Here is a 26,417-nt window from a genome sequence, read left to right as displayed (position 1 = left end):
ACTGTATTTTAAAAGGACCAGTGTAAGGAGTTTTGTATTGCTAATTACAGTTATCATCCTGCTGAAAATCAGTCAGGTGGAAGAAAATAGATATGCAAAGTATACTTTACAATAAGAAGTAACTGAGATGCAACAGGAATTTCAAAATAACTACTCATCTAAGCACTTTTTCATTGTTACCAATGTGCCAAATCAAATCTTTAAGATCTTTAAGATTTGATTTAGTTTTCATTTTCAGAGTGTTCTTGTTCTAGTTAAAGGTTCAGTAGAATCAAATGTTCAGTCAAATACTTAGTATGTTAAAAAAGTATCTGTACTGTAATTCCCTTGTTAGGCTGAATGATACAAATACTTTTGAAAATAACTGATACTCATATATATATACATGTGTTTATGTACTTTGGCTGTAAGATGGAAAGTGCCTCACCTGAGGGAAAGTAAAAATGAAAGAAGCACTATTACAATAAAAGTAGAAATAAGCAAATATCTTCAGAACAAAACAAAAGCTAATGTGCTGACACAACACACAGACAGATTATGAGTATTTACTTACCACTGGAATGCTCACAGTGAGCTTTTGACCATATTGTACAGAGATAAAATGGGAAAGTACTGAAGACAGCTTCCTCCCTTCTATCCCTCATTACAGTTTGAGTTTTCTTGCTGCACCTCCTGAAAAATGTTGCTGAACAGCAATATCAAACAGGGGGAATGGAGAGCCAGTTTCATACCAATTGCAAAAGAGAAGACCATGTTTACCACTCCAGCCTCAATGAAGCTTTAGAATCTCTTGGGAGCTACACAAGAGTAACTCTGACGTCAAAGACCTTGTTTAAGCATTTTCCATACCAGCAACTTTAGAGGAAAACACAATAAAACTGGCTTGCTTTGATTGTCTCTTTCAGACTACATGCTCAAGATTAGTACCAAAAAGAAAAGACAAAATTCTGGTCTCATTGGAACAATTAGTTCTGCCACTACCTTTGCATACACCAAATATCATCATAGGTTTTTTTAAGGCTGTGCCATTAAATGATCATTTTTAATTGAGAACTATTAGGTATTGTCACAGAATGTAAGTCCACATTAAAACATGTTTAAAACTGCAGCTACAACAATTGTGGCTAAGTTTGTGATAAGTTGCTTGTGATAAGTTGACAGAAGTCAATTTATCAAGACTTACTGTACTCAGCTCACTATTCAGCCTGAATCCAGACCTGTCAAATCCTATTTTGCAGTCGAAAGGTAAAATAAAGTTTTCAATTTTATCTTTCTTGAGATACAATCTTCAGTGAAGTTTTGATTTTTAAAACTTTTCTTGCTCAATTACTTTGAGTATTTGAACTTCTGAACTGTTTTTCCTAAAATTCCCACGTGACAACTTACTGGACTGTGAACCACATTCTTTATAGCATTGCTCTTTAATATCAGAATTCAAAATATTGTAAATTGTGTGCTTTCATTATTTTGTAAGTTCAAGTTAGGTAGGTTTTTGTTTCTTTTGGGAACTTTGGTCATGTACTGACATGTATAATATGATTAAATAAATAATTCTGAAATCCCAATACAGCATGATGCAGTCAGGTGAAATGGTCAAGTCTATCTTGAGGCCATGAAACACTAGAAGAAGATTGCATTAGATGTATTTTTAACAGTTCACAGCAGACAAGTTATGTGCATTTTTCACACTGAGGTGGCAAAAAAATGTAAATGCATTTTAGAAGCATCATGTCAAGCTCTTTGGGGCAAAAAAAATACCATCAGAGCAGAGGAAAATCAGAAGCATGTTCTGTCTGCTTCATGCTGATGCCAAAAACTGACCTCCCTGGTGGCTGAGCACTCCTTTAGTATATAGAAATATCCAGGTGGCATTTAGCCAGCTATTGATTACTCCATCTCCAGCCCTCTAACAGGCTTGTTGGATAGATGGAGGACTAGTCAGGGCTCTGGCACATTTTAGTGACATGATATCATGCTAGAAGACTGTAGTTAAGTCAGCTCAATAGAAAATAAGGCTTCTCAATAATGTACTGAATTATTTCTAAAGAGTGGATGAAGTAGTCACAGTTGGGCCAGACCAGGTTGTAAGAAGGGTACCCACAGACAGAGGGAAGGGATAGATATGAAACAGAGACCAGAAAAGCAGTCTGGAACAATCAGGTTTGCTGCTACTTCTGCTCTTTGGGAAGTGACACTTAGGGCTGTCGTTGACACGAGAGGTCACGAGAGGCTACACCACACCAGCTGGCATCTCTAAGCCCAGTTCTTCACTCAGTGTCTCTTCAAAGTAGCCATGCAACTTTATGTAGCTCTGAAGCTGTCACCACCTATGCAATGGTAACAGCAGTGATAAAGTGGTGTAGTATCACTTCGCTTTCCCTTCTCAACAGCTCTTATACACACTCCTTTGCAGAAAGAATATATTCTTAATGATATTCCCTCCTCACCGTGCCAGAGGTTTTTAATAATATCCCTTCCTTTGACTGAGTAGAGCCTATTTAGCTGTTGTTTTAAAGAGCTCTCGTGTCCCTTCATTCTTAAAAAAAAAAATTATTCTTCCTTTCTCAGATTGAAATACTGAGATCAGACAGCTGAGAAGTCTTGGATTTCAAACAGCAATGGAAGAAAAAAATCCAAAGACCTGGGTATGCAGCAATATTTGTGACCTCAGCTTCTGCTGGTGAAATTGTAACATAGACTTTACATTCATTTCTGTCTTTGACTTTTGCAGAGATTACCAATCTTAATGCCAGCTACTGTCATGTTTGACATATATGTGAGTGTGGGCCCAACTTAGTCAGCTAAGTATGCAATATGTAGTGTCATCTCCCAGAGACATCAAAGATACTTAAATATGTTTGAACAGTAGTTGAATAGAAATGTAACTGTATGCTGAAGCATCCTATGTCTAGATTCCTTAAGATGAAATATAAACTTTTTTATTCCTTTGCAAAAAGAATTGAATTCCAGCAGTACCTTTATAACATTTAAATGGCAGCATGAATGTTCCTAATCATAGCTTTTAAGACATTTATTGTATTTTTTAAATGCCATTAAAATGCTAAATTGGTACTTGGTGAAATTTATAGCAAATGAGACAATAAAGCTTGCTGTTAATTTTTATTTTTAAGTGTTATGCTGGATATGCATACATATTTTACATTTGTATCATTCAGGTTTTAATAAATTGTCACTGTAAGAATAACAGGTATTGAGAACATCACCACTGTGTAAGACTGCAAGTCTAGAAGTGTACTGTATGGTATGTCACATACCTCAAATTCTGGACAGAACAATCCCATGCATTCCAATCAAACAGGTATAAAAATGTGCCAATAAGCTTTTAAAGTTGCACCTGTCCAAAAAAACCACAAAAATTATTCCTGAGGCTAAACATCATTCATTCATTAATTAAGAAATATACTGAAGCCAAGAACTTGCTACTTAGATACAAGCAGAATAGTTACTAAATTATTTTCCAGCTATGTTTGGAGACAGGAATTAGCAGTGAAAATGGAAAAATGACAATGTTTTGCTTATGGAAGGCGCACATTCCCAACCACAGTTAACATGCTTTTTCTTGCTAGAATTAGACTTTTTTTCTCAGAAAGATTTAGGGGCTATGTGAGATTTCTTATACCCATTTCAGTTAAACACAAAAAAATTTGCTTTTTCATTCCTCACCTTAAACAAAATCTAAATATCTTGGTGTAAGCATAGAAAAATAAAAGTGGCTGTAGAGAAATAAACACCAGCTTTTTCCAGCCTTGAAAGAAGATTCTTCCTTAAAGTCTAACTGTAGCACAAATAGCTATGTGTAAGCTACTTTCTAAGGTGTAAGCTACTTACTACTAAGGTAAGGACAAGCAGCCATACAATGCATGGAATTGCATTGCAGGCATCCTAATTCACCAATTTAGCATTAATTACTGGCGAAGATGGAAAATAGAAAACACAATTAGAACCAGGATGCATCCAGCTGCATTGTCCTATGAGTCCCTGTTGCCTGCATCCTTTCCCCACAATCCCTCAGCTTCCCTGGCTGTGACTGTCCTAAGTGGGCTGAGCTGGTGGACACTTAAGGTGGAAAGGAGGACAGTATTGTTAGCATCAAATCCTCTTTTTGTGCATGTAAGTGGGAAATGATGGGTCCACAGGAAAAAAAAAAAAAAAAAAAAAAAAAAAGAAAAAGGAGAAAAAATAAATAAAAAAAAAAAGAAAGGAAAAAAAGAAGAGAAAAGAGGGGGAAGAAGGGCTAAAAAAAGGATGTATTCTTTTAGCAAAGAGCTATTTGTTTAATATGACTGTTTGTAAATGCAAAAGCTTTCTGAGCACATTTGAAGAATTAAATTACAAGCTTCCATCACTGGTAAAAGAGAGTCTTCAGCATCTAAAGACACCTGGCTTAGGTCTTGAAGGCTCCATATTAAAGGGTTCTCTTTTCTAACTATTGAGTCTTTGAAAGGAGGCGTCACAGACAGGCCTGAAGAAACTGTATGGCTTTCAGATTGGAGTGGGTTTTTTTAACCTCCTCATGGTGGGCAATCTCACCAGTGACTGAAATTACAGTTGGCTCAGTCCACGGGAAAGTAAATGTCTTCATATACAGCAGTAACACAGAAGGTTCATTTAGGTGTGAAAGAGCTCCTACAGATATGGACTGCTATGATGACGTCAAAAACACGGTGTCCAGTACCAAAAGCTGCCTTGCCAAAGCGTGACAGATGTGCAGAAGCATGGGGGCAAAAGGTGTGTGGTAGTGATGGGAGAAGAGGATGAACACAACTGAGCTAATGTGGCGAGATGTGTGTTGGGGTGAGAGAAGCCCTTGCAAACACGTTCAGGATTTTTGTGTGGAAATGGCTGTGGGGAGCTAAACACCGAATGCATGTGCATAGCCTGGGGGGGATGGGAGTGGGTGGGTGCTGAGAAAGGGGAGCCAGGACTGCTGTTCTTCACCTTTCTCCTTGCCTGTCTGCTGGCGCCTCCTGACACACGACACCGATTCTCACAGGAGCTTGCAGCCCACCTGCTCCCTCCTTTCCTCACAGAACATCCAGCACCGGGGGTGACAACACAGCTGCCTGAGAGCCCAGGGCAGCATCCTGCATCTCTGTGGAGCCTTTTGCTTTGAAATATCGAGGTAAGGACCCCCTGTCCTCTCTGCGCCTGTGGGCATCAGAATTCCTGCCTTATGCTTGCAGGAGCTGAGAAACCTTGCAGACATGGCTGCAGTACGAACTTCTGTGAGATGCTCACTCCTGGAACATTCAGTCTTGCCACTGAGCTGCCCTTCTGCTACGGGTTGTGCCTGCCTGGGGAGAGCTTGCAGGGAGATGGCAATGAAACCAAAGTGGGGCAGGACTGACCTATGAGTCTCTGAGCAGCCCTTGAGGTCTGGCTCTGTCTGTGATCCCAGGACAAATAGCCCGGTCACTGGAGAAGGAAACATTCCTGTCGGTGTGCGGCTGCCGAGCCTGAGCTCAGCGCTGTCCCCGCAGCTGCAGAGCAGGTACATTCATGACTCTTTGCAGGACTGCTGAGGATAGAGAGGCTGAGGTAGCAAGAAGTGACCCTCAGCTCTTAAGAGAACGGGGAAGAACAAGGGTCTGGCTCTGTGCCTCCTCACCCCCCGTGCCAGCTCTGGAGAAAGCAGGTTTAAAAAAAAAAAAAAACCCGTGAATTACACTTGGGATTCACGCTGCAGACACGTGGGCACAGCCAAGGTTCAGGGTTCTCAGAAGTGCTGGTTGTACAATTTGTTTGTAAAATGTCTGTCTCCAGTTTGTCATGTGCTAGAACTATATGCACTGTGCTTGAAAAAGCACTCCAGTTGCTCTCCTTTTATTGTTTATTAAATATTTTTGAGAAGATATTACAAAAATAAAAAAACCAGATCATTTTTAGGGTCTGTATTTTTAAATACAGCCTGCTAAGCAACTTTTTGAAGCAAAATTGTATAATGTTTTAATGTCCTTGTACTGCTGTACTTCTGTACTATTATTTGTGTTGTTTAGGAAACAAAAGGAAAAAAAAAATGATGTTCTTCAGATTCTGGTGGCTTTTGTGGATACTTGAACAGCATGAGTTTTTAGCAGAAAATCTCAGGGAAGAAAAAAGATATGGATTGAGAAGACCAAAAACTAAACACATTCTGTCAAATACTGTAGAAAAATATCCCAGCCCAAGTGATCAAGGTGAATTTTGTAATTTTAAAACAGGTGTGGGTTTTTTTCCCCTGACTGATATACTTGGATTCCAGACTACATGGCTAACTTGCTCTCTAAGATGCTGCTTATAATCAGCTAGGCTTGCCACATCCTGCATTTTTACAAACCTTATTTTTTCACTTTCATCTATTTACTCACATCTTTTCCCTCCCTTTTCATGTATTTCAGAAAAGACTCATGAAAATATTCAGAAAAAAAAAATAGGTATTTATTTTTCTAGATTACTTCTGGGCTTTTTTATGATATGGCTGATAGCCTAATACTGTCAATAGCCCATATAACTGTATTTCTATGGAAGTGATGTCATCAGTAGCTGAGAAAATTAATAGTAGATTTCGCTTATAGGAATTTCTGTGTCACTGGATTTGAGTATCAGTACCAGGAACAAAATCTAGCTCTGTCAAATCCCATTTCAGTCATATTCAGTAAGCCTCATTTTCCTGTAGATGATTTCCACTTTCTCAGTCCTCATCCTAGTAGGATATTCAGTGAAATACCGGGCAAGAGGACAGAACGAATGCAGAAAACCACTGCAACATTCCTCATTTTTTAGTACATGACATCACCTCACCTTCCATGTCTTAATCCCTGGGGCATCTCTTCTGGAGAAAATTCCTCAGCCTCTATATTCTGTATCTTCATTGGGGTCTCACAGTTGTGATTACAGAGGTTTTAAAAATTTTCCATAATTGCAATCCCACTTTTGAAGCCTCAAATAGAGATTTAATATGAAATCACTCCACTCACCTACCTATCTATTTATTCTAGATGAAGATTGTATTCTGGAAATTGCTTTTTTACTGGACAGCTCTGAAAGTGCTAAGGACTATAATCATGAACAGCAGAAAAAATTTGTACTGGAAACAGCAGATAGAATGAAGAGTCTGCAGCTTAGTTCGGGACATACCCTTAGCTGGAGGATGGCCTTACTTCAGTACAGTAGCACTGTTTTCATAGAGCAAACTTTCCATGACTGGAAAGGCCCTGAAGCATTCAAATCCCACATTGCTCCCATCACCTACATAGGTCATGGCACCTACACAACTTATGCTATAACTAACCTCACACACCTCTACATGACTGAAGGGACTCCAGGTAGTGTGAAAGTAGCTGTGCTCTTCACCGATGGAGTGGACCATCCAAGAAACCCTGATATTTTTGCTGCTACAGCTGATGCTAAACACCAAGGAATCACATTTTTCACAATGGGAATGACCAGAGTGGCTGAGGAGGTGAGCAATGCTGCCAAGCTCCGGCTCCTGGCCAGTGTCCCAGCATCCAGGTTTGTTTTCAACCTCCAGGAGAAAGATGCTGTGGAGAAGGTTCTCAAAGAAATGGTATGTATGAGAAAGGACTTGAAATAGCTTTAGGAACATGCATACAAAATGGTGTTCTTTCAGTAATTTTGGAATGCTTACGCTACTAAAGAAACCTGTACTTTTGACATGTTATAGCCACCCACTTATTAATAAGACCACACTGCCCAAGTACAGCTTTCCTTTCTTTCCTCACCACTCAGATCTTGCCAGATAAAATATTTGAAGGTGGAAATGGAATTAAACCTAAAGAAACCTGTTGTGAAGTTGATTTTTTCTTTTTATTCTCTTTTTCCTCCTAAGAAAGGTATTTTAAACCTCCTTTCTTAAAAGAACAACAGATTTTTTTACATCCTAGTGCTTTCTTCTGCAGCAAGAAGGAATGTGGCATTGCCTTTTCTACCAAAAAATATGCAGCTCTTATTCTGCATAAGTGGAAAGAAATTTGTAGAGCTTAATGGCGATATGTGAATTTAGAGAAAATCTGAACTTGGCCACAGACCTTTTTAAATTTCCATGGGAAACATACAACATAATCTAGAGGAAATCTGTAAATTGAGCTTCTTCAGTATAGAGTAGTTGTCATTAATTCCTACTAGACAGCTGCTGCTATTCAGCACTTTGAAAACAGTGTAATTTCTGGGTACATTGTTCCCACAGACTTAGCTAACTACGTTGTATGAGGTCTGCTTACCATTGTAATTTCAGCAAATTATGGCTGAACAAGAAGATGGTTGGTCAGTGATTTGTACAACAATTTATAAAAGAAATTGAAATTATTTAAATTAATTTTTAGAATGCAGAAATTGCTATAATATTTCTCAGAAATTAAAGCTTGAATAATTTTAGTTATGTTAATTGCATATATGTTAATTGCAATATTTAATTAACTAGCTGCTAAGCAATTTATTTCTACATCTTCCAGTGGCTTTCCTGTAGATCTGGATGATGACTTTACATTTCTAATGTTGTTTTGTAAATCTGTCTTTACAGAAAGATCTGTCTGAGGAAGAGGTAAGTTGTTTGTTTGTTTGTTTGTTTCCTGTACAGAACTACTACTTAATATAGACACAATCAGATGGAAACATAATTCAGGAAAGCTGATAGCTCAGGAAGCTGGTTAAGGAAAACATGCTTTTGCATTTGCAAAACAGAGGTTTAATTTGTTATCCAAATACCATTTACTTTCCCTACTTATTTTCAGTGTTGAAAAAGAACAAAGTGTGAGTATTTAGGTTAGCAAGAATTTGGTGATCTGCCTGGGCACATCACCCAACTCAGTGGATAAGAAAACGTGACACAGAGCTGAATGTGGTGAAGGTCTAGCTTCTAGTTCTCTTCCTCTGTAATAGTTTTACAAGGGAAGGAACTCGAAGTGCTACCATTGCACTTTACCAGTTTGTCCACGCTGTGTCAACCTGACTGCAGGCACTGGTAGATCTGGCTGCCATTTTGGTGGAATAAAGTTATCTGTCCTTTTAAAGATGTAAGTCCTATTTGAGGTACAGTTATCTCAGGCAAACATTGCTCTAATGAGCTTCTCAAAGAAACAGCTAAATATTGTAAGTGTTGGCAAAACTCTAAGCATTTTGTTTTTCACTCATTTCCACTGGCATGTTGATTTTTCTCTGTCAAAATAAATCCTTTAAGTAGTAAGACCTTCAATTTTATCCTTGGAAAACATATTGTTACCAATTTGGGATACTCAGATTAGAATGGTATTTAAACACGTCGCTTCTAGACACCTCCACACTGAGTGGAGGTTTAATAATAATGCGAAGAATAAAACCAAAATTCCTTATTCCTTCTCCAAAATTAACTCTAGTATATGTAATAATTCTGTATTATGTAATGGTCTTAAAGTTTAAAAAAGATCCTAAAAATCCCATAACTACATATCATAATGAAGCCTGACTGGGACACATGGCAGTAGAAGTGGCAGAAGAAAGAGAAAGATTAGAATCTATTATAATTAATTGCATTAACTAGATAAAAGGATACATTCATAACATGTTTATAGATATGGCTAGAGCCAAATTATGATCTATCCTACATATAGTGGAGTAAAGTGGAAAAAGAATGTCTTGGCTATCTCTACAGTGCCTACTCATCCAAACAATTTTACAATCAGAGACCAAACATACCAATAAACCAAACCTGTGAAGAGTTTGGAGGTAAAGTCATTACAGAGATGACTGGAATTTTAGGAGCAGGAATGATATGGATTTTTGAATGGAATGTAGGAGGCCACATTCCTGATGTGACAGTTTAAAAAGATTTCTTTAAAACATGTAACTATTAACTGCTTTCTTGTTCTTACTGGTGTATTCAGACTAGTCATATAGGAACTTAATAGCAATGTTAATGTGTTTTCTGTCTCTTCTATTAAAATGTGCTGATTTGGACCGTATTTGTCTGAAGTGTAACCAGGCTGGCACTTGTAACTGTGAGAAGGGGGAAAGAGGCCTTCCTGGTCCTGCTGTAAGTAACTGTCATTTCTCAAATAAGTCATAAACAGTGTAAATCAAGATTTATTTTTTTGCTGGAATTTTTTTAGGAAATTACTTGAAGTCAAATCTCGAGGTGACAAAAATTGAAGCTTCGATATATAGTTTTCCATAGTTAAATTGCTTGGAAATGTCACACCAGCAGGAAATGTAGAGAGACCTGAGAACATCATGAGACACTCTCTGTGAAAAAAGCAACAACATGATGTGTTCAGGCTCTCCTTTTAGCCACAGCAGTTTAGGAGACTGGAAGAAGGAACTTTCCCATTTGGAACAATAATTCACCTGACAGTAATAATTCATCGGACAGTGAGACCAGGTGGATACAACTGGCCCCAAATCAAACATTAATATCTGAAAAGCTCTCTGAAAGCAAGAGAAAGAGCAAGAGGCTCATGGTTTAGGAACAATTGAGACAAGAGACTTATAAATAAGGTAAAATACATGTGACTTCTTTTAGAATAGTCTTACAACTAGAACCTCTAAGCATATCTAGGGGACTGCTTAATACGGAGTTTGGTGATCTAAACTGCAGGTTTTACATTTCAAAAAGAACTCTTGTGATTTAATGGTCCAATATTAATTTCAAGGTTATGGTAACTGCAAAGCTTTTAAAAAATAAATCTAAAGGAAGTAAATATTGTATATATATATATATATATAATATGCATATACATGTAAGGGTATGTATTTTAAATAAAATTATTTGACTACTATATATAAAAATTTTATTTTGTTGTTTTCAGGGTAAAAAGGGTCGCACTGGGGACGATGGAGCTCCAGGACTGAAAGGAGCAAAGGTGATGCCATTTTTCAGATTAAGGTGAACGATTTTGTACTTCATTAATATGGAAAGAATATCCTAATAGTACCCACATAGTTTTCACCTGTGAATTTCTTAAACTTCATCTACCTTCTTTTGTTGTAATAAAGACTAAGATTCTTTACAAATTCAAGTCTTACATTTATCCTATAAAACCATCACGGTGTAAAAAAAGAAAGCAGGTGTGCATCCTGTATTCCAGAGATACATACTCAGATAATCAGGACAATACTGTCTTATCCTCATGACACTGATCGTGGTGTTCCATTATCCACAGGGGGAGCCAGGTCTTAACGGAATCCCAGGACAAGACGGAGCAGAAGTAAAAAAAGATTATTTTTTTCCCTTCTTCAATGAGCAGTGTTCCTAATAGCACATTTCAGTTCTGGTTTACCAGCTAATGATTCATTAATGCTAGATGAACTGAAAACATTATCTTTGAAAAAAAAAGGGAACAATTTCTTTCTTGTAATAGTGATCTCGAAAATATTCTCTAATAATAGAGCATACCTCCTAAAAAGTGTGAAAAGCTCTGATATGGTAAACAAAGAACATAACGGAAAATGACACTCTGCCTGCACCTTTTTGGGTCAGTTTAAATTTTTTATTTCACAAACAAAGGATTCAGTGTGTGACAGCAATGAAAAAGCTGAATGAAACACATGTAGGAAGTAACTGTAGAAGCAGCCTCTTAGTACTTTACTTGGAATTAACTCACTTAGGAATCACCCTATTTTATATTTTCTTTTTTTTTTTGAATAGTGACTTTTTCCACACTTTCTTATATTATCCTGTTTCTCCCTAAGAACTTTAGTTGATCTGCCTTTACATCAAAAAAATCCCAGTCTAAAGTGACATTTTCATAAAATTTTTTCACACATAAAACAGCATCTATTGTGACCAGTAGATGAAGTATTTAAAGTCAGATTGCCATGCTTATTAGAAATCACCTTTCCTACCTGATTATACATTATAATCGAAAATGCTGTTTTGCTAGAGAGAGTAGAATGTCAGTAGCACAAATACTCACATTCTTAACTTCAATTGTATATCCTCACAATTTGCTTTGCTTTTTATTTTCCCAGGGGAAATCTGGATATAAAGGAGAGAAGGTAGTACTTTCAGTCAGACCTTGTACTTACATATAGATGTTTGATGTTATTGCTACTTATTATGTATAGTGCCATATTTCTTATAAACATTTGTAATAAACAATATCATCTTATCAGATGCTGCATAGGCTCTAATGGAAGGTACATTCCTTACCCAATAAACTTATAGCACAATTACTATAATGTCATTAACAGGTTTTCAACTAAAGCATAAGGATGATATGCTTAATATGTCTTTTAAGTATTTATTCCTGTTCCTTTCCAGGGTGCAAGAGGTGAGTGTGGATTCCCAGGAATGAAAGGAGACAGAGTAAGTAACCATGAAGTTGTTATGCTTTCAGGAAAAACAGTTAAAATACAGAAAAACTACAATTCCCCGAATAACAGCCGTTGTGATAGATTTAAGGAAAATCTTAATTCTTAGGCTGAGGAAAATGAATAACTGACATTTTTTAAAAAGTAAGTGAGCAAGGATACAATTTTCAGTAACTTTTTCAGCTCCTTCTGTATTTTAAATATAACAGAGTTCAATCCTGGATTAATTGTCCTTGATAACTCTGTTCATTCTTATTCTGTACACTGATTACCACAGTAAAAATATTTATTCAATACCTGCTGGCTGCTGAGCTTCTCTTAATATTAGGTTTTTTTTTCATGTACAAATATCTAAATAAGATAACTTAGCACAAAGTTATCTAAAAGTGTTTTGACCAAATCTAAATACACATAAATGTACCCATTTTTTTCCCCTTGCCTTTCAGGGTCGTGAAGGTCCAGCAGGCCCCCAAGGAAGAAGAGGGCTACAGGTAAAAAAAAAAAAAACAAACTGATTCACTGAGATTCAAAGCTCTGAAATAATATCATATAAAAATTGTCATTAAGTCTTTGAGTCAGTGAGCTCAAGGAATCCAAAATCTATCTTCTTAAACAGGAAGAGTAACAAGAATTTGGAGGAGCAGACTAGACAAATAAATCCTTATAATTCATTCAGTCTCAAAGACCACAGCAAATACAGTTCCATAGAAACCAAAATCACTCATTTCCCCTTCAGTGTCTTAACTATTTAATTATCTACATGGAAATAGTTTAATCTCTTTTCATCCCAGTAGTCTTGGACTGAAGGCCAAGAAGCCACCAGACCTCTTAGTAGATCTTGACTATAGATTACCTGCATTCCAATGAAGGGAAATCCAGATTTTCTCCCGACTACCAGACCCAGCTCCAATTGAGCTGAATAGCTGAATTTATACATCCATAAGAAAGCAAACCTTTATAATTCTGAAACATTTATAACATATTTTCATGCAGACTACAACAAACTAGTGCTTGTTTTTCAAGCTGCTATTGTTCTGAAAGCCAAAAAATCTCCCTAAACCCACTCCTATTTTAATAGGGTCCACAAGGACAACCTGGAGATCAAGGGCCTGAAGGCCTGCAAGGATCAAAGGCAAGAGCTGCATTATTTCTTCTTTCATAATCTTAAAATGTACTAATATAACCTCACAACAATTATACTTTTATCCTTATACCTCATACCCTTCCCGTAGGGGATACAGTTCAATATGACACTGCTAGCAAATCATTTGTTCTTTGTATTCTTAAAGTTTCCTAAGAAAGGTTCTTCATTTGTTCTTTGCTCAGATCCAAATTACACTCCAGTCTTTTCTGAAGAACAGTTAAAATACAGCAGGTTCACAGAATATTACTCAGCAGCAGTATAGCATTGCATTTCTTCAGTTTTCAATTTAAAACTAATTTTTTTCTCTACGTGTGAAGCATGACTTCTGTTTGGGATCTCAGTCAAACTCTTCTCTTGAAATTGTACATTCTTCACAATTCTATAGCTCAAAATCAGTAGTTCCACTGTTTACTGTTGCTCTTATCTGTAAGTCAGGAGGAGGAGGAGTGCAATTCAGGCCACAGTCTTGCAATGGGCTCTCTGAGCATGGGCTACAGAAATCACCCAGTGCTTCACTGCCAGATCCAGTCCCCTCTGAAAACATAAAATATATTTGTTTGTTTGAAAATTGCATGATTTAAATTTATTAAATCCCTAAGTTTTACTTCTCACCCCACTGCGAATTGGAGGTACAGCAAAATGGAGATTGCTTCATGCAGTGGTTCTTTGATTATCTGTATCAAAGCAGTTTATGGAAGATGCAAATATCATGGGGTATTACAGAAAATTATGGGAACTGCTTTATCTTGGTTAAGAGAGATCACAGTTACAGTTTGCTTCTCTGAAAAACCATATCTGAGTAATACAGTCAAACCTGAATGGGTTCTTCAGCTACTGAAAGGAATATTGCCATGGAGAAAAAATTGAAAATAAGTTTATAAAGGACATTAACTCTTATGATATCTCTCCTGATATCCCCTTTTCACCATGCTTAAAACACCTGCTGGCCAACAGTGAAGCATAGAGCAAATGGCTGTCAAAACTCTTATTCCCCAGGAAACAAAACATTCTTCCTTTTGCTTAATCTGTCATCACTTTGTAAAGGAAATATCTATGTTCTTAATAAAGGGAATTTTGAAGCACTGAAAGGGTGAACAGATGAAATTCTTTGTAAGACAATTCCAGTGGACTGAAATACAGAATATACCAAATATGAAGTTACAAACTGAGTTAAACTGGTTTGCCTAGACACCAATTTATAAGCAGAATTGTACTTTTTTTCATGTTTTGAAAAGGGTGAAAGAGGCCTCCCTGGGCCACCTGGCTTCCCTGGAGAGACTGGAATAGGACTTCCAGGCCCAAAGGTACAAACATCTCTCATTTTCTATATTACATATATTGTAGGATAAGAAAGAAAAATGAGAGAGTTGAGATAATACCCTTGCTTATATATGAGAAACCTCAGGCCCCCAAATGCTGTTTTTATGGTATTGGAAAGCTATTTTGTATACTGAGCAAAGCCATTTTGGGGAAAAAAAAAAAAAAGAAAGAAAAAAAAAACAAGAAAAAAAACGAAAAAAAAAAAAGTAAAAAAAAAAAAAAAAAAAAAAAAGTACTCTAAAGAACTTTTTTTACAGGAGTTCTTATGCTTGACGTAACTCCACCCAGGCAGTGTATGGCTAAGTAAAAATGTATGCATAGTTTTAAACAAAAATTACCCTGTGAAAAACAGGCTTGTTGATTTGGATGACTGGCATAAAGAAAAAAGAAACACTATAATAGAAATACTGACCTCTTGGAAAAGGACAGTAAGTGATACATAATGTACTAGGAATATGGTGGGAATAATTAAGCATTTAGATTCAACATTGTCTTCTTTCAAATGCAGAACTGTCTGCTGGGCTCTGCATACTGTATGACTTTGAGGACACTCATTTTCTCTGCCACTTGATTCTTCTGCATCAAGTATTTCAAGCACAGGATGTCTGATAAGATGTTATATACAAATACCTAAATCAGGCATTTTCAAAATACATCTTTGTTTGAAGGGTGACACCGGTTTGACAGGAAGTCCAGGCCCTGTTGGCCCACCTGGAGTTGGTGAGCCAGGACTTATGGTATGTCTGTTCTGTATTTGGTGAGAGGGGAAGAGCACAGAAAGGAAAAATTCTCCTGTTGAGGGAAAAATCCCTGTTAAAAGCGATATATGTGTGTTAAATGATACCATCTCTTTTTTTATTTCTGTAAGTTCTCACTTTCACTGATACTAAATTGTCTGATTTTAATTTCCCTCAATAAACTGGAAATATTTCCAGTTCCTTAAATTTTCTGATTATCTCAGTCTCCAAAACAGCTATGAAAAAATGTCTTATGCAAAATGACACAAATATTTAAAAAATTGTCCTATGATATATTCAAGTCCACGTGTGGTAACTTCAAAGTTGGCTGCTTTTCAGTGTCATTAACATTAACATCAGCATGGCTTTGAGGAGGAGACCCCATTTCAACAACTTTAATATTAGAAACAGTCTTACCTAAGCAGCTTTCCTAAAGACATTCAGAGTGTGTAAGTAGTCCCTAATAACCATTTGAACAATATTACCTTTATTGAAGAAAACAGAAAGAGAAAAAAACAACCCAACACATTTGAATTTCCTCCTCCAGGTAGTTGGAAATTCAACCACTTAGTAGCAATTCAGAAAATGTCAATTTAACTGGCACATTTTTTCAAGGTGTTGGACAGCACCTTTTACTGAGCTATTTACAACAAAGCAGACTGGAATTAATTTCTCACCACATGGTTGAAAGAACCCTAGTGCATCCACAGGGGAAATTTTGTTCAGTTTTTTCACAAGTAACTGTCCCCTATTGACAAGGAAAGATTTGTAATAATGATTCCAAAAGAGGTGTTCCCATGTAAAACAGATGACTTGGTAACTGAAGTAACTGACCTCAAACCTGATCAAAAATACACTACTGGAGAGAGTTCTCACTGAAGAGCCCAAAGAAAAAAGCACTACTGATAAAGCCAGTGGTGACATTCAGTCAAAGTGGGGTAGTAATGTTTCCTGAGTCTCTCTCATGCTTATACTAATACATTAATAAGTATTAGTAACAAAAGTAAATGAAACTAAAGTTTAGGGAGTGAAGATGTCAAAAGTATAAGGAATACAAATTTCAACTACATAACTTGTGTTTCAATAGTAACCAGAATAGTAAAACTGTCTGCATTGTTATTGCTGCAGGCCAGAATGCTCATAATTTATTCACTCTAAATATCATATTACTGTATTATTTTTAACAGGTTATAACTACACCAACATTTAAAGACATGCTGAAAACTGGCAATGACATAGAATGTACTGCTGTGGATTTGAGTGATTAATACATATTTTAGAACATTTTAAACTTACGTTAACAGGGACCTCAAGGACCACAAGGTGTTCAAGGAGAAAGAGGTTCTCCAGGAGAAGGACTCCCAGGAGCAAAGGTACAGCAGCTGAAGGGTTTTAAGATCAGAGTAGCACCATTACGTACGTGCATGCCAAGACAATTCCATAGCAGACATGGGAATCGGAGAAAGTAGCTTGTAAATTAAAATTAAAACTTGGCATCCATTAATTGAATATATTTTCATAGAATTCAGTTGCTCGAAACATGACTTTTAGGTACAGCTAGTCTTTGGGACCTGTAAAGCTGGTATTTAATTCATCTGACACTTTATTTGTGGGATCTGAGCCTAAAGAATTCCAGCTATAATTTTAAAAGAGCCTGGAGCACCTGACTTGAAACAAAATACTATAAAAGATATTCCTCGATGAAAAAGTGGGCTTTTCACTGTTGCTTTTTTCTAAATCCTTCTATAGAGAGACCTTTGCTCTCACTGAAGACAGGCTTCAATCTTCCTAAATACGTCAGCCACTGGCTTATGAATTTTAGCAGAAGTCTGAATTGAGTTTGTGGGAAAAGAAAGCTGCTGGCACTCATTGTCAGATCCAGTGGAAATAATTACAATAGTAGTTGCACGTACATGGATAGACTTAATAGGCCCACTTTTTGCTGCCACCTTAAAACCAACTCCCAGGCTGAGTTGTCACTGTGATCTTTGATCTGAACAATAACAAAGTGACACAGCTTGTACATGAACTAAATAAATAACTAAGTGGTTCATTGAATTTTGTACATGGACCAAAGTAATTTTTGTTGGCAAAACAGAAAATTGTTTTGCAGATGCAGACCCTAACTGTCTCTTTGCTAAAAGTCTTGGGATTTTGTTTAGCATGATGCTGTGATCAGCTAGGTTTAAATCTGACCACCACTAGCAACTTACTATCTTCAAACATCCAGTATATATTTTCTGATTAATTATATATATTACCTAACCTGATGATGATGGCTTGTATTTGCTTAGTAGACCTCATGCATGAAAACAAACAAAAAAACTATTTGAAGGAAATGCACTCAGATGTCATGGCATTGACACTGGAATGCCAATTCATGTGGGAAGTAAAGTAAGTAAAGCACAGCAATAATGCACTGTGGGAACAAGTACAGCAGAATGCATAATCAAATTAAAACTACTGAGCAATTGAGATAGGAAAAATAAATTCTGGAATTCTGCTATCATTATTGGAACTATTGATTCTATAAAAAATTTACTACTTTTTTGCAGCCAAATCTGCCCTGGAGCCAAGCATGTATCAACAGAGTTTATATGTATCTCTAATTCTGTTCATAGCTGCCAAGTACCACAGCTCTGGTTTTAAACACGTTTTAAACAGGTGATTTATTAGTCTAAAGCAAACTTTACTGTTGCTTTATTTCGAAATATTTTTATTTCAAGCTGACATTTCAGTAAAAAGAAAACTGAAGGCATGTGTTCCTCAGGAGTAAAGTATTCTATTTAAACAGAAATCCACATAATGCATTTCAGTCAATGTTAAAATTATGAGATTAGTTACTAGAGTGAGAAAAGAACTGTATGGGCCATAGATTTTTTTCCTTTGGTGATTCTGTGGCAATTTACATGAGCTAAGATCTGTCCCTACACATCTTATTAATAGAAGTACAAGAAAATACAATATTTGTCTCCTTATTAGTAAGCTACATTTTCTCTAAGACCACTACTCTTTAAATAAACATTTAGAAAGAGGGTATTTACAAACAGACTTCTACAACAATACACTTTCACTTGGTCTGTATTCTGGCAAAGTTCTTAGAGAGCCAGAGCCTCATTTCCATGCTTTAATGAGATTAACCCATGAGACAAATAAGCAGAATTCAGCTTTCAAATAGTCTCATTACTCAGCCCTGCTGACATTTACATCAGTCATGGTTTTGCCATTGATTTGAGGAGATGCAGGATAGGGCCTTGAGCAATCAAGGTGGCAAAAAGATAAGAAGAAGCTTGTTCAGCTCTTTGATCAGAAATTTCAAATTGCAGAGCAAGGTCACTTGAAAAAATTACCTACTTGGTACCCTGGAAAACAGATACAGGAGCTACTCCCTGGTTCTTCTTGCTTTGGTTTTCATTCTGGCAGAGCGAACAGTGCTTCTCCTTACTTCAGAGAGAACAGCTGCTTGTTTCTACAATTAACAATATGTTATTTTTTCATGTAGGGAGACCGTGGCTTTGATGGCCCAAAAGGCCCTCGTGGACCTCCAGGCATTGGCATGAAAGGTGAAAAGGTGAGCAGTAAATGCACCAGAGGATTAACTAAGTGCCAATAAATCTACATAATTCAGGGAATATAGGGGTGATATTCACTACAAAAGGTGTAATGAGGCAAGAAAACTACAATAAGCTCTGGATAATAAGGTATTTTGTAAAGAGATTTATGCCCAATAAACTCTCACAACCTATTTTACCATCTCTTCATATTAAAATAGGAAATGTTACAAAAAGCATCCACAGAATCCTGTGGGAAAGTTAAGGTTTGGAAAGGGAAAAAGAGCCTAGCAGTTGTTTGCAACAGAGCCAGCAGGGAATAGACACAGATATGAAAGATAAAAGGCCAGATCCCCAGCTTCTCTGGCTTCAAGAGGGGTTAAGTCAGCAAATTAAGTCAGCATGGGAGCATTCCCAGATTGTTGCTGTATTTTACACAACTTACCAAATTTACTTTGTTTACCAGGGTGAATTTGGTCCTCCTGGTTTACCTGGGCCAACTGGATTACCTGGAATTGGAATTCAAGGAGAGAAGGTGCAGTTTTCACTTCCCCCTCACCACACACTTAAATGTGTAGTAACAGAGAATATTTTAATAATTATTTAACTAATATTTTCAGGGAGTGGAGGGCCCAAAAGGACCACCTGGGTCTAGAGGGCTACCAGGACAGGGACTACCTGGACCAAAGGTTAGAGAATTTTCTGAAGTAAAAGCAACTGTGCTGTTTTTATTGTTAAATTTACTGGTTTAGAAATGGTCTCTCTGTATTCCTATGGTTGCTAAAGTGCTGAACACCAACACCATCAACATTTATATAGCTGCAAGAAATTATTTTCTGTATTAATATTATTGAATATTATACAACAGATCCTACTCCATTGAGAAGCCCCCAAAAAAACAATGCCACATCTATCTGTTTAGGTTTTGGTTTGGTGCATCACAGAGACTTTGAGGTACTACAGATAAGACAGTGAACTGCACTTTGTCCAATATGTTTCCATAGAAAGGGTTGTCTGCCTTGAACTTACAGTTTCATCATATCAGGTGAAGGTTCAGTGAATCAATTACAAAAAGGAGTTGCACTTAACACAGAATAACACCAAAATTTCAATATTACTCTTGCCGAAGGAAAAGAGTCAGAATAATTCATCCTTGACTGACTTGGAAAATACAGAACTGTTAATGAAAGACATTCCTTGAAGTGTTTGCAATGGAGTTTTGAAATTATTTTTCTGAAAGAGGAACAGATAAAGTTCTCAATGACTGGAAGCTATTAAAGCATAATATAAAGGAATGAGAGGTGTACATAGGGAAAGGGCCTGTGCTAGGTGAAGTATTTTGCAGCATCAGAGATAACATCTTCCATTTTAAGTGATTGTGCAGGGATGTGCTTTAGTACTGGTAAAAAGAAAGAGAAGGGTGAATTGCCTGTGGCTATCAGGCAACCCTGAGGTATCAGCCTCTTCAGTGGGAAACATTTACAGGCCATATAATTATAGATTTACAGCATTAATAATTTCCAACAACAACTTTGAGTTGACAGAACATGCTGCAGATTCCCAATCTTTAGGACCAAGGGTTTAACACATAGTAACAACAATATCACACTATTTTTTCTGTAAATATAAGCAACCAACATTTTTTATATTTTCGCATGATAAGACTGTGAAAAAACAATTTCTACTTAAGGGTGAACAAGGCTTGCCAGGAGAGACTGGAGTGCCAGGAGAAAGAGGTATTGGAGAACCTGGTTCTAAGGTACATTCTTTTATTTAGTTATATATCCAGATCTGAAATTGGTGTTTCCTGAATATCCTTTCTTTCTGCACTTTAAGATAGGTTTAGAAATAAAATTTAGGTTCTTAGTCTTTTAACTCCTTTAACACAGAAATTCAATGACCTCCACAAATTGGAACATTTTAATTACACTAATACTGTACAAAAGTATTCAGATTTTTGTGACTGAAAATTTCCATGTGCTTAGCTGATGCTCCAGTCAGGTCACCTACAGCTCTGCCCAAAAAACCATCCAGAATATTAGTTGCCAGAACTTGCAGTCCCCAGTGTAAGTTAAGAGCTGGCGAACAAAAGTAGCACAGCGGTTACTGTGCTGCTCCTTCCCCTTTCATACAGGTTAGGATGTAACAAAGCAGCAGTTAGATCCTCACAAAGCACAGTTATATCCTTTCTTCATACCAGAAACCATCTGTGCTACTAGACAGAAAGCAGAGTCATTCAGAGGAGAGGAAGCTGTAACCAGATCATATTACCATATTAAGACCAAGATATTAACTAGTCCCTATTTTAGTAACAACCAGATTAATATAAAGTATGTGAACAGATTAAAAAGAATTTTTGTGATTGTGGAAAGGCACAGGATTGTCCTGTTTTTTCTCATTTATTAGAGATTTGGGACAGGGTTGGAAAAGGAAATAAATTGTTCAATTTCTCAATAATTCAGTTTCACAGAATATGATAATGCTGAGTTAACTCATTTGACTCCAAATAATCTCATTTCATCTAAAACAAGGCCGGGCTCTTGAACTTTAGATAAATAGGCCAATGACAATTACACTGCTGTTAATAGATTTGCACTGATATTCACCAGCAAGATTTCAGTCATCATGTCACAGTCATCTCTGTCTGTTGTTTACTTCAAATGCTGACACTTCATGAAATGATGGCATTATTTTTTAAGAATGAGTTGGAGCATTAACAGCTAATAATATTAGTTGCATAGATAAAATGCACAGTTCAAACAATCAGATGGTAGAATATTTTCAGATGCATCAGAGTCATCTTTACAAAAAAATCCAGCAAAATTTCAGTTCATATATGATCTACAAAAACTTTTTAAAATAGATTTCCTTTATTCAGAGAAAGAATAGTACCAAGTTTGCATTTAATAGTAGTACTTACTTTTTATTGCTGTCAGGGTGAGCCAGGTCCTTCAGGACTGGCAGGTTTGCCTGGTCTTCCAGGAGAGGATGGAGCCCCTGGACAAAAGGTTGGTTCATCTCTGTCTGCAATCTACCTGCTTCCCTCTAAGCATTCCTACTGTTGTTCCTGTGCTCACACCTAGAAGAAAGTGTGTTCAAGGACAAGGGGGAAAGTAGCACATTTTTAATGAAAAAAAATTCTCTTTCAAACATACTTTTTAGAAAAAACTTCTATTTTTCTGTTTTGATGTGGTTTTTTGGCAGGGGAGTGGGTATGGGGCATTGTCTTATCTTGTTTATAGTTGTGGGCCTTTCTTCATCCAGCATCTCCTACAGCTCAGAAGGGAAACCTCTCAGAGCCTTCTGATTATGGTATATTCCTACAATCAGAAACCCCATATGTTTAAAGATTATATAGTCAGAGTGTTCAATCCTCACTAAGGACACATACTACTTCATGCATTCCACACAGAGTTTTTCAAAGGTTGCTTCTGTAAATGGGAGGAAAATCCTGGACCTATTGAAATCAGTGAGTGTCTTGGCATAGGCTCTAAAAGGTCTAGGATTTTAATGAATTTATTCAAGTGAATAGAGTTAATCTTGCACCATGCCTATGCAGTACTGTGTAATGCTGCTTTGATTTTTCTATTATAGGGTGAACCAGGGTTACCTGGTATTAGAGGTCCTGAAGGTTCTCCAGGGTTTGGAATACAGGGGGAAAAGGTAAGAATTCCTTAGTAAAGGTGATAATCAAAGTTTTAATGTTTAAGGAGCAGGTCTGTCAAAGCTTTCTCTTTTTTGCTCTATTATAAGCAATGAAAAAATATACCTCAATGAACAGGTTAATTAGTGCTTCTAAAAGTGGTAAACTGCAGAGTTTATTTCAGGCTCAGCCTCAAACAACTTTTAAAACAACAAAATTGCTAAAAGACGAGCCAGCACATCTTTTTCACAATTTTTATTTTTTTAAATGACAGCACAACAGTCCAGTGACTTACAGTTTCTGGTACCTCTGGTAGTATCTGGTCCAAAAAGTTCACAAAGATCTAATTTGGAATGCTGCTTCTCCTAGCAGGAATAAATGGGTCCATCTTTTATGTTCTGGCTCTTGCACTGGTCTTCTATCCTGATTCACAGATGGAGAAGTAATCCCAGTTTCTCATAACAGCATCTGTATCCTGTGAAATAAAGACACTGGCAATTGATAGAATAAATGTCCAAGACATTGGACAGGACATACAAGAGATTAAATGTCACAACAGAAAAGAAATAAAGACATTGGTATCACAATTGCAGGATGCTGGAAGAGATAAAAACAAGTGTAGGAAGGAAAATCAAGGCATTCACCTGTAGTCAGATTACTTTGGTAGGGATTACATGCCCATGACATGATACAGCAATAAAATTCATAACTGTATTGGAACTTTTTCATAATGATTCTGGACTCGTAGCTGTTTCATTTTTGCTGTAATTATTACAGCCTAGTATCATGCTTAAATCTCATTTACCCCTTTAGAATTGTTATGCCATCTATTCTTAGAGCTGTTTCTGCACAGAAGTATAAGATGATCAATCAGAGAGGTCAATTGATTGACCCTATTTCTCTTTGAATAAAGAAGAAGCACCTTTGAGTGAATTATCTTTTCCTGTTTTGATTATTTCTCTTATATAGTATCTTTTTCATGTAGTAACTCAAAAATTTACATCTGCAAGGATACAATCCCTAAGACTCCATTTGGTCTTTCACTGGTATATACAATTAATTCAGTTAACACATTCTTAGTATTATTTGGTGTGTGACATGTCTTGTCCATTTTTTAGGGCGATCAAGGTCAGAGAGGAATACGTGGATTAACAGGACCAACAGGAGTGCCTGGGCCTGCTGGAGCTAAAGTAGGTTTATTAACATGTTACATGTGTTAAATAGCTCCCTCAACACTTTGCTTTGTTCTAGATGTCAGAAACAAGTGTCCCAGAAAGAACTTGCTTCTTTAAAAATTAAAGAAAAAAGTTCAGCTAAGGCTTCTCTTAGCAAGACATTTCATAATCCCTTTAAACATCTAGAAGCATTTTTTAAAAAATAACCTCATTTCCCACATTGCTTCCCAGTCAGTTTGGAAAAGGGGACCCTAATGTTGGTATTTTTATGCTGAAATATTTGGGAATATGTTGTATGTCATACACATATATGACAGGTCTTTATTTTTCTTTACAGTGACTCATGGCTGGTATTCTTTTATGGATCTTGAGTTTTAATTCAAATACTCAGTACTTACTGAAAGTGGGAGAAGAGCTACTCCAAGTTTCTCCTGCAATTTCTTATTGAGTCCTTTGCTATTTTTTACATGTGTATTTCCACATAGGAGGAAACATAAAAAGGGGTGAAAAAGTACACTGAAAGGACTATTTAAATAAATCTGCTGTAACAAAAAAAAAAATCTTTTCAGTATACCTACACAGCTGAGCAGGAAGCATTGAGTGCTGGATGTGCTGGACCAAGTTTCAGATACACTAAGAAAAAGATTTCTAATATTTATTTGTTCAGAGACTGAGAAGAATCTCACTTCTTTTGAGAAATGATAACTATGACTGTTACCAGTTTCTCATATAGTTAAATGTCACTCTACATGGAATAGAATATTAGAAGTTCTAACAGAACTTAAACAGTATATTATAAATTGTTGCATAAATGTTTTCTCTATGAGATGCTCATGCCCATGTAAAACCATTGGTTTTGCTCTCCTTCCTTCACTGCAGGGAGAGCCTGGTGTGCCAGGACGTGTTGGAATGCCAGGCCCTCCTGGAAGAGCTGTGCCTGGACCAAAGGTAATTTCCACACTCCAGCTTGCAGTGCTTTTAAACACAGGGTGAAAACAGTGATGTAGGCCATGTTATTATTCATGTAAATAATTTCAGGCTTATGAGGTCAACTAAAACTTCTTCTTTCCTATGAAAAGTTATGGACTGTGTCCAGTCTAGTTATCACCATGCCCTGGTATTAACTGTGTGCCAGCTTGAGGCATGGCTTACCTATGTCCATTTCTTTGTTTTGAATGCCTTTGAATATCAAAATACTTTTCTCTCTTTTATTTTTGGTGTTTAATGCTTGCAACAGCAACAAATAAATTTAGCTATTACATTTAATATATACACATTTATATAACAGAAATCCAAAACCACAGTCTGTGATTGGTATTTAATAAAATACGTGACGAGAGCATACGTTTTCTTCATTGCAGGGTGACATGGGATTACCTGGCATTGCTGGACCAATTGGAGAACCAGGTTTTGGGCTTCCTGGGGCAAAGGTAGCTCATAAATTGGTAAACTAATTTCTGATACAACTGTAAAATAAGGCAGGATTTCAGTGAAACAACAGAATTGCCTAGAATAGCCAAGTGTTCTCCAGCTCTTAACATGCATGTCCTACAACATTGGAAGAATATAAGGATTTGCAGAGCCAGTCCTGGATGGTCAGTCTTCTGTGCTCTGTGAACCATAAGGTCTCACATGGCAAAGAACCAGAAAAAAACAGTAAACCAGGGTTTACTTGATGATGAGTGAATACAGACAGAAAACCTGATTTACATGCTTACAGCTGTCAAGATCAGGTAGTTTTTCATAGCTGGGGTCCATTGCTTCATTCCTAATTTTGACATAGGGTAATCCACAGACTCCAAAAAGATCTCAGGACATGGGCCAGTGTGAGAAGAGATGCCTTAAGTAATGGAATACATGAACAAGTAGCTAGTCACTAAGAACTTCTCTCTAGCATTTCTCTAGTATTGCCTCAGTGTTACCTACATTCAACTATCATAAGCCACTCTTCATTCCAGGTCTGATTTTGTCTTAACACCAAAAAACTTGAGACATACAAACCTCTAATTAAACCAGATCCCACCCTTTTCCTTTTCTTTTTTTTCCTCTTAGTGAATTTGACAGTACTATAGAGTATAGCCCTTATACTTTGTTCTGTGGGTGACTTGGAACACAGTAACATAAGCATGAGACACATCTAACTATCTCTATCAGTTTTCAATCAGTGAGTGGCTTTCAACATCCTTACACTTTCATCAGGAGGGGATGATGATGGTAGAATCACATACATTTCTAGGACAGTACGATTAATTCAGAGAAGCACATGTTGTCCTATGCCTGGGAATCCAGTAGGAATTAAGTAACTGGAAGCACGTCCTTTGCTCAGAGTTGCAATCTGTCTTCCTCAGCCTTGAGCTCCCAGAGGTCTTTCAACTGAGCAACACTGCATGTTTCTGTGACTACGTTCTTCACTTTTTGCTCTTGCTTCAATCTCAGACACACATCTCCACTAAGTTGTACCTTGTGATAGAACAGATCATTTTAAAACTGGCTACAGAAAGCACTGTTATCCCCTGCCCTTTGGCCACACAAAGACACAGCATG

The 26,417-nt window shown here is 36.9% G+C and overlaps 1 protein-coding gene across 1 annotated transcript in view; it reads left to right on the top strand.

Moving 5' to 3' along the window:
* The first annotated feature begins 5,070 nt into the window (after positions 1-5,070).
* Positions 5,071-26,417, top strand: part of LOC139797236 (collagen alpha-1(XXVIII) chain-like) — a 30,983-nt gene continuing 9,636 nt past the window's right edge. The window contains exons 1-23 of the mRNA XM_071746219.1: positions 5,071-5,143; positions 6,018-6,197; positions 6,999-7,567; positions 8,540-8,560; positions 9,968-10,027; positions 10,800-10,853; positions 11,154-11,198; positions 11,962-11,988; positions 12,254-12,298; positions 12,750-12,794; positions 13,382-13,435; positions 14,683-14,751; positions 15,436-15,504; positions 16,809-16,877; positions 19,007-19,075; positions 19,522-19,590; positions 19,676-19,744; positions 20,746-20,814; positions 21,992-22,063; positions 22,650-22,718; positions 23,817-23,888; positions 24,753-24,821; positions 25,235-25,303. Coding sequence (XP_071602320.1) covers positions 6,038-6,197; positions 6,999-7,567; positions 8,540-8,560; positions 9,968-10,027; positions 10,800-10,853; positions 11,154-11,198; positions 11,962-11,988; positions 12,254-12,298; positions 12,750-12,794; positions 13,382-13,435; positions 14,683-14,751; positions 15,436-15,504; positions 16,809-16,877; positions 19,007-19,075; positions 19,522-19,590; positions 19,676-19,744; positions 20,746-20,814; positions 21,992-22,063; positions 22,650-22,718; positions 23,817-23,888; positions 24,753-24,821; positions 25,235-25,303 — 1,914 coding nt within the window. The 5' untranslated portion in view covers positions 5,071-5,143; positions 6,018-6,037. The remainder of the gene's footprint in view (positions 5,144-6,017; positions 6,198-6,998; positions 7,568-8,539; positions 8,561-9,967; positions 10,028-10,799; positions 10,854-11,153; positions 11,199-11,961; positions 11,989-12,253; positions 12,299-12,749; positions 12,795-13,381; positions 13,436-14,682; positions 14,752-15,435; positions 15,505-16,808; positions 16,878-19,006; positions 19,076-19,521; positions 19,591-19,675; positions 19,745-20,745; positions 20,815-21,991; positions 22,064-22,649; positions 22,719-23,816; positions 23,889-24,752; positions 24,822-25,234; positions 25,304-26,417) is intronic.

Source organism: Heliangelus exortis, chromosome 6 (genome assembly GCF_036169615.1).
Source record: "Heliangelus exortis chromosome 6, bHelExo1.hap1, whole genome shotgun sequence".
In the NCBI taxonomy this organism is placed as follows: Eukaryota; Metazoa; Chordata; class Aves; order Apodiformes; family Trochilidae; genus Heliangelus; species Heliangelus exortis.
Note: the sequence above shows the minus strand (reverse complement) of the source record. Positions and strands in the feature narration are given on the sequence as shown.